The sequence below is a fragment of the Kryptolebias marmoratus genome, linkage group LG7 (genome assembly GCF_001649575.2).
Source record: "Kryptolebias marmoratus isolate JLee-2015 linkage group LG7, ASM164957v2, whole genome shotgun sequence".
NCBI classification, from domain to species: domain Eukaryota; kingdom Metazoa; phylum Chordata; class Actinopteri; order Cyprinodontiformes; family Rivulidae; genus Kryptolebias; species Kryptolebias marmoratus.
In genome coordinates, this window is record NC_051436.1 from 11,173,328 (window position 1) to 11,184,413 (window position 11,086).

At 43.6% G+C, this 11,086-nt stretch overlaps 1 protein-coding gene across 1 annotated transcript in view; it reads left to right on the forward strand.

Annotated features, from left to right (window-relative positions):
* rell1 (RELT like 1) overlaps positions 1 to 8,422 on the forward strand; it is a 30,167-nt gene extending 21,745 nt beyond the window's left edge. The window contains exons 5-8 of the mRNA XM_017426211.3: positions 2,460 to 2,708; positions 4,480 to 4,612; positions 7,696 to 7,738; positions 7,839 to 8,422. Of these exons, the coding sequence (XP_017281700.1) occupies positions 2,460 to 2,708; positions 4,480 to 4,612; positions 7,696 to 7,731 (418 nt within the window). The 3' untranslated portion in view covers positions 7,732 to 7,738; positions 7,839 to 8,422. The remainder of the gene's footprint in view (positions 1 to 2,459; positions 2,709 to 4,479; positions 4,613 to 7,695; positions 7,739 to 7,838) is intronic.
* Positions 8,423 to 11,086: the final 2,664 nt, after the last annotated feature.

Below are 11,086 nucleotides of genomic sequence, written 5' to 3' on the forward strand. Positions count from 1 at the left end.
CCCCCCCGTCATCACTTCTCGCAGCAATAACTACATTTAGTCCTTACCACGGCCAACGTGACTGGGTAAGATTTTTCCTGGACGTTTTTGATTCCAGACAGAAATAAGAATATACAGAAACAACCGAGCACTGTGCAGTTTGTGCCAACAGGGCGAGAATCTGCCCCGCCATGTTGGTAGGAGCTACATGGCGTCCTTAGTTACTGCCAGCGGGGCAGCGGACCACGGATATCTGAGGGGGACAAACCAAAGTCAGTGAAAAGCCAAGGTTTGAGTGACATATTGTCTTTAATAGCCATTAATCTACAAACCAGTTTTATCCGCTTTTATGGGTAAAATACAGAGTGTGCTTTAAAAAAAAAGACTATTTGAAACGTGGATATCTGAGTCCCAGGCAAGTTAAATTAAATAGGCTTCGTGTTGAACATTAAATGATTTGTTCATTAAAATTTGAACAGATTCTGATGCTGTGGGTTTTAAAAGCTTCGGGTGTTCAAAGTGCGACACGCCTCAAACACACCGCCGCGCGTCTTGATTTTGATGTTTTTGTGCCGTGTCCAAACCTGCTTTCCGGTTGGTGCGTTTTTTCTTGTATTTTCTTGACTGTGCCCGAGCGGATTCTAACACATTCCTTTCTGCTGAGCGACGTTCTGCGACAAGCTCAAAATTAAACGGTTGCTTTTTTACACTTTGTTAAAATTGGACATCACTGGAGCAAGAGTTAGCTATGTTATTAGGCTACAAAATAATCAAATTACAAAATGTTTTGGGACACCCTGTATACATGCTAAATCAGGGGTGTCAAACCCAGTGACGCAGGGGGGCCAATCACGATCAATATTAATTAAAAATTACATAAATTAACCTTGGTTTTAGATGTATTATGTCAAATCATCCATATAGAAATGTCTTCTCCCAGTTCCAGATTATACAGAATTTAGAGCAAACAGACTTTAATGAACACAGACAAATAGATCAAACTTCAAAAAGCTCATCATTAGCAGTTATTTCTTACGCCTCTACTACGTTGGTAGCAGAGCTCTGGTTAGACTACGTAGAGCTGTAAAGTACTCAAAGTGGCGTTAAGTACTCCTCTGGCCTGAATGATTACAGTGGTGGAGTACTTTTACCACAGTAGCGGGAGCCCACATGGTCCACGTTTTGCCTCTGTTAACGCTTCACCAGGCTTGTTGGGAGGCTTGTTATAGAAAATACTTCTCCCCCATTTTCACAATATGCCTCATATATTCATTGAAGTTGTAAAAAAAGGCTATTTCTGTTCGTTTTTGGATTAATGACAGCTGACGAAGTGCAGCTTCGACATGTAAACAGTAAACACTGATAGGTGTAGCACCTAACAAGATGGCAGCCATGAGTCTCACCCAGCAGCATCAGTCACAGCAGCTTATTTGTATTTTAGTTGCGAAATCGCATCTCATCTAAAAGCATGGGTAATGTAGCCTATACTGCCCCCTGCTGGTGGCTCTGCAGTGTTTCTAAGGTTTGGTTTCAAATCGTTTTGCATGAAGGCACTGAATTCTTTCAAAGCTGCATTTTTCTTTCCTTGAACCTCCTTTATTTTCTGTTTGAAATATGGCTGAATAATTAAAAAAAACAAACTTTTAAACATCTTTAATTTTTCGAAAAAAAACAAACTCCATGAACAAAAGCAGCCCAGTGCGAAAGATTCCTTTAATAATCCAAAACTAGCTGCTGCAATGATGATTTTCAGAAGTATTTTGATTTAAAAGCCTAAATATTTAAATATATTTTTAATATATATACATTATTAGAGGCAAAACAGTTTTTTTTTCTGACCATGCTGTGAATCTGTGCACGCCCTTTCCTCGCCTTCCTGCAGGTTTTTATTCCTGTGACGCCTCCTAAAGAGAAACGGGACTCCAAATAAATCTGCTTTTCACTCTTACCACGCATATAAACTTAATATTGCATGTGTGGAAACACAATTTGTCATACCTTTTTGTGTTTAAACCATACGAGGAGCTGATCTCCAGGGTTTTATTGAGAGCAAACGGCATCTTCTTAAAATAATACTATAAAAAAATAAGCGATTCGGCCTCAGTTAGTTCCTTTTTGATCGGAAAAATATGATGTCAAAATGGAGAGAATGCATTTGACTTGTTTTTCTTCTGCTCCACACAGGATGTTTCATTTCTTGTTTGACTTTTAACAGAAATTGGTGAGTGGTGCTTCTCTGGGACCTCGTAAGTGTTTGCTTAGAGTCTGAATTATTAACGTGTCGCTCAGCGGTGATAAAGGAAGCGCTGCAGAACGGAGCAGGCTGAGATTTTTATTTTTTTATTTCTGGGAAATTAATTAAATGGAAGTTATTGGTTCGTGTGTGAAATGGCTGGGCTTGTATTGGCCTCTCCTTTTCCTGGCCTTACCTGTTGGGTTATTTATCGATATTCCTGTGACGTTTGCTTTCCCGTCTCCAGGCCGCCGCTCACCCCCACCTCCGTCGGAGCGTCGTCCCCACCGATGACGCCGCTCTCGCCGGGGGCTCCCCTGGGAGCAGCCAAGCACACCTGCAGCCACCTGCACACCATCGGCGGCTCGGGCAGCCACGCCAACATCTGCACCCGCTGCAGCCAGAAAAAATGGCCGCTGATGAGGAAGCCGTCTCCCCGCAAGACGGAGCAGCGCCGCAGTCATCTCGGAGAGGTCACGGTCCTGTCTGTGGGCAGGTGTGTGTGTTTGACTCGTAAAAGAACAAAAACGTCTTTTCATGCTGCTTTCCACTGATTCAACCTCCGGCGTTTCTCAGAATCGCTTCACACAACCTGCGATAAAACCGTCCGCCGGGAACTCGAAGACGCGCCAGGAGTCGGAGCACACGCGGTCCTGACCATCAAACATTAACTGTGAATAATCCGAGTCCTTCTTTAATCACGCAGGCCGGGTTTGCCGGTGACCTGGAACAAACACAGGTGGACGGCGACGGTGAAGCCTGGGAAAACGGAGGCCTTCGGGTTCTCACCTGCTCCGTCGAACGACCCCTGTTAAACTTTCACTGACCTGAAAAAGTGATGGAAACAAACCAACCAAACAAACAAAAAAAAAACCCAGCATCTCAATTTCCTCTTTCTTTTTCTCTTCCTGTACAACTTCTTTCCTTTTTAATCGGTTATCTAAACCTGAAACCATTCAGCTCCTAATTTTGATGCAATTCAGCCTTTAATCAAAAATATGCTTTGATGCAGTAGGAGTTTAATGCAACACATTAAGATTCAATGCAATCTGATACATCAAAGCAAAGGAATGTTCCTGTGTCACTTACTGGGACTAAATATTTGCTACCTAATAATACAAAATGGTTGCTCACAAACTTGTCTTGCAAAACCTGACTCACATTTAATAAATAACAAATATTTAAAAAATGTAATAATACTGCCAGCAGCAGAACTGTTTAATACTCGTAGTAAGTCAGCAGGAAAAGGTAGTTTCTACATTATAAAGCGTAAAAACACAAGTTAACCTTTTATTTCCCTGGAATGTTAGTTGATTCCTGTTGCTTGAAGCACATTTTCAGAAGGTTTGTTGCTGTTTAAAAACGGTGCTGCTGCAGTTCTCCTCTTGAACTGTAGGTGTCACCGAAGGGAAACAATACAGCTAAACGGCAGACAGGAGAGCCGTCCACTTCACTTGTTTTTTAATTTATATATATATATAGTTGAATAAACCTGCTGCTGAGTTTCAGAACTCAGAATTACAGAACCCCACTTTATAATGTATGAATGTTAGATTTATGACGGCGGCTTTCTCACCCAAAAAAAAAAGAAGACAATGCTCAGATGCTCCGTTTTATCAGTCCAAAGTCCAAACATGGACGCCCGTCTGTCTCCTCCCGGTGGTTCTGAAACGACTTTACTGTAAAGAGTCGGCCCCTGTCCACCGGCAAGGCCCGCTAAGCCTCATGTCCGTCACGTTTCTCAGGCAGAGAGCTGATTGGGATGCAGAGGAGCTGCTTTTTCTTTTTTTTTTATTCCCCTCTCAGATGGCGGCGGCGGCGTACACAGAGGGGTCAGCGTGACCTGGAAACCAAAATTCATTTGCCGGTTTGATTAAAGCTTTGTGGCGCATGATTGGCTTTTGAATGAATGAGTGGATTATAGAGGCGTCGTGTTCAGGTGAAGGATGTTTTTTGTCTTTCTGAGTGTGTGTGTGTGTGTGTGAGAAATCGGTGAGGTAAACCAGATGGCAGCTGTGACACCAAACAGAGGAGCTGAGGGCCACTTCTTCTGCGGTTTATTTACGCCGCTTTAATACGAATATGGTTGACAAAATCCTGTTTCCTTTGGACCTAAAATAAATAAATAAATAAACTCTTGATTTACAGAGTTTAACGACACGCTTGTGTGTTTCTGTTTCAGCCAGAGGGAGCGCTTTCATCTCTGAAACACGAAAAAACTCAAGATGTCCAAACCTTATGTTTTTGTTTGTTTTTGTCCTTTTAAGGTTCCGCGTGACAAAGTGTGAAAAACCATCGAGGGAACGGAAGACTCTTCTCGTGATCGACTCCAACGGGAGCGTTCCTTCGACGCCCCCAGAGATGGCGATCCACAGCCGGACGACGTCGGAGTCCCAACAGGTCCGTCTCGTATCGAGCTGTTATCTGCGTTTGTCTGTCTGCCGGCCAAATAATCTCAGCCACCGCTGGTCGCATTGTAACGAAACTTTTAGAAACGAACCATCCGACGTACATCGGAGTCGACCCGGTTCTAGATGGCCGCCACAGCTGGTGGAACCTAGCAAACCTAAAAACGGCGGCGGTTTTACAGATATCGAGCCGAGAGTCATCCCCAACATCACTAACTGGTTGTGAGAGAGATCAGTTTATTAATCCCAAAGGAAAATAAATAATAATAATTAAAGTAATTTTGAATTTGAATTGAATTTAAACTTTGGCACACGAGGCAGCAGGTAAACCCACTCCGTCGTGTTTTTTTTTTTTTTTTTTAACCTAGCTGAAGTGCGTTGCGTGGTGTACTTCGACGCTAAAGCGATCTTTTCTGGTTACCAGTCTTTCTGCTTTGCTCTGTAGTCGACGTTTAGGGTTGTAGTTTTCGCAGGCAGGACTGGAACAGACCTGCATCGTCTGATGTGGTTTTTGTTCCAGCAGGACAGGGGTCTCCAATCCTGGTCCTCGAGGGCCACCATCCTGCATGTTTTCCTTGTTTCCCTGCTCCAACACACCTGATTCAGAGGTTTAATCACCTCTTCTTGTTCTGCAGAAGTTAATCAGTTAATCACCCATTGATTTAGATCAGGTGTGTTGGAGCAGAGGAACAAGTAGAACCTGCAGGATAGTGGCCCTCCAGGACCAGGGTTGGAGACCCCTGCACCAGGAGGTCTGGATTTGTGAATTGTTGCAAAGTCGCTGGTAAATGATGCTTTTCTGTGTTTCCACATCTATGATTTTCTTGAATATGGGTAAAGAACACAGTTAGCGAACAGAGTCTGAGCTGACTCTGAACCTCCTGGTTTCTCTTTCTCACCCTTTTTTTTTTTTTTTTTTTGGTCGTTCATCCAATCTGTAAGCAGTCCCCCTCCCCTAGAAAGAAATAAGTCGTTCGGCTCGGCTCTCCGTTCTTTGAGCCGTTTTATTTCGTACGCGGCGAAAGAACTGCCTGAACCGAACAACGAAACAAAGGCGGAAAGGTTTTTTTTTTTTCTGTTTATAATCTTTGAAATAGTCAATTTTTTTCAAATACAGCATTTTAAAAAAAATTTTGTGACACAAGAAAGCATTTTAAATAGATTTTTTTTTCTTTTCAACCAACCAGAGAAGGAAAAAGAAGAAACCTGCCTGTTGCCTCCAGCTTTGCCGTCTTCTGCTTCCATCACAGGAGGTCCGAATAATGAAGCTGCGGCGCCGCAGGGGATCGGAGGCGGCGTCCTCGTCTGTCGTCTTCTAATTTAACGCTCAGACTGACGAGTGAATGCGCTTCCATCACTGCCCCGGTTCATGTCTTACACCCTTTAACCAAGTCTTTAAACCAGCCTCACCTGAATGCATCGCAGCAAACCGTGAAAGCATTATTTATTCACCCGGATTCTTAAAGGGATGATTTGGAGCTTTTGAAATCCGATTGTGTTGGAAGATACGAACAGTAAATATCTTACGTGTCACAGATGGCTCTTTGAAGAACCTCAGTGTGTGACTGCACAGACGGGCCGACATTACGGTTGAAAAGTCAGTAAAGCTGCTTGTTTTCAGAGTCTCGGTTGAAATAATTCAAGCTAATTTTAAATTCATAATAAAAGATCAAAAAAATAAACAGGGTTTCTGTTTCTCTGCTCCCTCTGAAGTGTGACGTATGGAGAGCTGAACACGGGAACAAGGCAGGAAATGGTGAACACAGACAGTGTGGGGGGGGGAGTGGGTCAGTTTGTTGGAATTAATTGTTTAAATCGACCCAAAACTCCAACAGCGGAGTCGTTCCTCAGCTTTCTGAAGGACAAGATGGTTGGCTGGATGTGGTTAGTTTAGCTCCTGGTGCTCGTCTGCTATAAAGACCTCTGAACTCTAAGAAAGGGTTCTTGTTTTATTTTAAAACAGTGTTTTTCTTTTGGAGTTATAGTAGTATTTCTGCAGTTTGTTCTGTGTGATCACATCCATTCAGAGGGAGTCTTTGAGAACAACAAACTTTTATTATTATTTAACCGGGCAGATCCCTTTTGAGTTCACAGATGTCTCTTTGTGGGAGGCCTGAAGGCAGCCTAAACATGCAGGTTTTCAGACTCCACAGAGTTCTCCACCGGAGAACCCACAGAAAAAAACCAAGCAAACTCTGCACAGAAATCCCCCCCCCAGGCCCAAACTGGGGCTTGAACCCAGGACCGTCTTGCTCTGAGGCAACAGTGCCAACCACTAATCCACCGTGCTGCCCAAACAGCCCGTTCCCTTCCTTTATCCTTAACTGAACCTGGCCGAGGAGTTGGTTTCTCACTTGGGTGTGAGGATCCCGGACGAGCCCCCAATAATTTAACTTCTTCTTTTCCCTGGCTGATACGGGTTGAAGCGCTACCGTTTTTTAAAAATTTATTCCAAGTCTTCCTTTCCTGACGCACAGTGAAGTTAGGAGAATGTGGTCTTGAGTGTCCGGACTTTAGTGCTGTTGACGTCGTCTTGCCGTGAGCCGATTCCCGTCCTTCATCTGGAAGCATCTTTTTTAACTTTTTTTTTTTTTTTTTCAAAAATCTCAAACAAAGCTCCCTAAAATGGCCGCTCTGCCTTCCGACTAGTCATTGTCATGCTTTTTTAATACAGTTTGTTTATTCAGACGGGCTGGGGAAAACGAAGCCCAAACAAATAAAATCAATAAATAAAACAAAAATCAGCTTGTGACATTGGGCGTCTGTAATTTGAGATGTGGCAGCTTTTGTTCCCGTCTGCTCGGATTCGTCGGGCTCCACTGAATCAACATCCAAACCAAATTTGTTTTAGGGAGGGGAAACACGATGCTCATCAACATCCGTGTTTGCTTCGTTTCTTAACGTAAGCTGTCGTGTTGACTTTTCGCTTCGTCATCCTGACTGTGTGAGAGGAGGGGGAAAAATACCCGAACAAACTCCGACTCAAGACTTTAAGGTCATCTCCTCTGTCGATTGATGATCTTCTTGCATTTAAAATCAAATTTGTGCATTTTGTTTGTTTTTTCTCCTCACCAGGAGCAGACGGAAAACTCTGACAAGGAGAACCGATAGAACCCAGGTAACTCGTCTTCTTTTAATCAGCTGCCCGCGAGTCTGTTTTTCACCCCCAATCTGTTCGCACGTAACGGCATTTCCTCCTTGCCCTTTTTTTTGTGCAGCTTTCCAAATCGGGAGCTGGAGCGTCATCTGGACAATTGAAGTAGAAGAAGGAAAAACAAAGAAAAAAACAAAACCAAAACGAGAACTTTAAAACGTCAGCACAAGGAGGGATTAACCGAGTCGTTCCTTCGTGTTGTCGCTCCGCGGGGGGAGTGGAGGCCGAGGACAGTTTGAAACCCGCCCTCTAGTGACTGCAGCCGGGTCACGGCAGTGCCTTGCTCAGTGGCGTTAAAGAAGGACGGGAGCCGCGCTCTCCCAGTAACTTCCCTTTGACTCGGCATGTTCAAGTGCTCCAAAGTGTGTGTGTACATAGGATTTTATAAGTGTATTTTCTCTGTGTGTGTGTGTGTGTTATCAATTTAAATTATGAAACTCTGAGCAGAAACTGGTACAGATGATCTGAGACGAAGGCGGCGGCTGCAACAACCGGGAGCAGAAACCTAAATAATTAAATAAATTATAAAGTGTGTTAGCTCTGTCTGGTTTTCAAGATGGCTGCTCCTCATCATAGTTCAGGTTTCTGTATTTCGTTTTATTTTGTCCCTCTTATCTCAATAAAGAACTTTCAGTCCTCTGACTTCAAGTCGGCTCAGACACTAAATCCGAAACGCAACATCTGTTTCCTCAGGACCGCGACGAGTTGGTTTTATTTGTTTCAGCGGAAATGTCACAAATTAAGATTAAGAGTGAACTAACAGACATCAGCAATGACCTCAGAGAGAAGCAGCTGCTGAGAGGGGTCAAAGGTCATTTCTGAACAGAGAGAAAGATTTCACGTTTCAAACAGCTGCCTGTCGGCCCGAGAGTGGAGGTCGCAGCAGATTCACCCTGAGGTCAGACTGTGCAACGACCAGAGAAACTCCATGTCGGAGTCTGCAGGCCTCAGTTAGCAGGTCAAAGGTCAAAGGTCATGACAGGACAATCAGAAGAAGACGGAACATGTTTGTCTCGTCTGGAAGGACTGCAGGAGAAAACCTCGTCTCTCTGAAAACAACATGGCCGCCCGGCTGAGTTTCATCTGAATGAAGCAGAAGACTTCTGGAACAACGTCCTCTGGACCAGAGTGGACATGTTTACCCATAATGCACAGCGGCACGGCTGGAGAAAACCAAACAGCAGCTGTCGGCACGGTGGTGGAGGGCTGATGGTTTGGGCTCCTCGCAGTCACCGAGTCGACCCTGAACTCCTCTGGAGACCAAAGGACTCTAGAGTCAAACGTGAGGACATCTGTCCAACAGCTGAAGTTTGGACCAAACTGGGTCCTAAAACAGGACAATGATCCACAAACAGCAGCTGCTCTACAACAGAATGACTCAAAAAGAAAAAAATCTAGATGTTTCAACAACCCAGTCAGAGAGCAGAACCAGAACCAGAACCTGACTGAGACGCTGAGCAGAAACAAACGTCTGCGAACCTCAATGAACTGAAGCAACGATGGAAAGAAGAGTGGGCCGGACTTCCTGTTAAAGTCACACAGAAAACAACTGCTGAGAGTTATTTATATTTGTGAGCTTTTATTAAAAGCTTCAATACCGCCGTGAGTTCCAGAAGTTTCCCATCATGTTTATGTTTGTGGTCAACGTTGACTTTCGTAAGAAATTTGAAGGTTTTTGTAAAATTTTGCATGATCCTTTATCATATCAGTCAATCTAAACTTGTGTTGATGGAGCGGTCCTGTGGACAGCTCGTACTCGACCTGCTGTAGATCGACTTTTTTCACTTTGTTTACTTCTGAGCGGATTGACGAGCTCGTGGTTGGTTAAACGAGCAGAGCTGATGGTGAGAACAAGGTTCACACAAAAGGCTTTGAAATGTCGCTTTAAGGTTTTCGGTCTCGGTGGTGTCCAGAGGAGCCGTTAGCTCGTCAAAATTCAGCTTTATTTTTCCAAACTGGGGTCCTGTAAGGAGCCATCTACAACAGGTAAGATATTAATTGTTCATACTGTCACCTCTGCTCTCTGGATTTACCAAACCTAACCGGAGGCGAGAAGACAAGAGGGACGAATGGTGGTCGTAATAATAATGAGTTAAAATGTTTTTATGTTGTGATTTGTCTTATTTTTTTGGATTATTATGATGATCAATATTGGTAAAATTATGTTACAATAGCTATCATTTAATAATTTACAGCCACAACAGTTTTGTTCTATTTTTATGTTCTGTACCTACACACGAACGCTCACTTAAGTTAATAAATTAATAACTCAGAGCAGATGTCCGTTGATTTTTCTGCTTTCTTTTGTCTTATTTATTACTGATGTCCAGCACTTTGTTTCAGCTCTGGCTGGTGTTAAAGCGCTTTATAAATAAAGTTGATGATAAAACCAGAAGTCTGACTGTGAGTCCTTAGATGTTTAAAAGTCATTTTATCCTGTTTTTTTTATTTTAAAGCTAACACTTGTTACACAAAAGGTTTTTTTTCCCCACTGCATCCTGTTGTTGTAGAAACCAGAAATTAAAGCAACAAACGCTGAAAAAGTCCACTTTCTTTTCTTTTTTCTTCCTTTCCACCCTTCTCCGTACAGGAGGCAGTGTTTGCTCACCTGCACGCTTCCTTCCTGCCTCATCTGACCGATTCATCCGTCTTCATTTTCCATTCCGTCTCATTCCCCCCCGTAATGAAAAGATGATTTGTCTTAATCATCTCAAGTGCGCCGACCTCCAGCTCGCAGCCGCCTTATTCCCACATAATAGAGACGAGATGTGTTTGGAGGATTAACAACCCTTGACTTTCTTATCCGTTCCTTCGACCTTCTGAGTCCTAAAAGGCTCGTCCCGCTGAAGTGTCCAGAGAATCGTCCTGAAACAAAAAAAAAAGAAGGGAAAAATCTCAGAATTAGGACTTTTATTTTGAAAAATGGTTGGGGGTCAAATCGCCCCACCACGTCTCAGAGCTCGGAGTTTGCATTGAGGACGACTCTCGGCTACGGCCGCAGCTAATTTCAGCTCAGCATCTGCAAAGCTGACTGAGTTGTGGCCATTTTTTTGTTGGCTAACGTCAGTCGGGTGTGGCGGCCATCTTAAGTGGAAGTGACTCCAAAAAGTTGGCGATCTGTAGACGTCCGTGTGACGATTTCTGCCGGAGTTTTTCATTAAAATTCGCCCTGGTGGTTCATGAGATATTTCGCTAACAGCCAGTGCTGACTCCAACAATAAGGGCTAAGGTGTTGGGGACAACTCTCAGCTACTACCACGCCAAATCTCAGCTCGATATCTGTAAAACCAACCGACTTGCAGCCATTTTGGG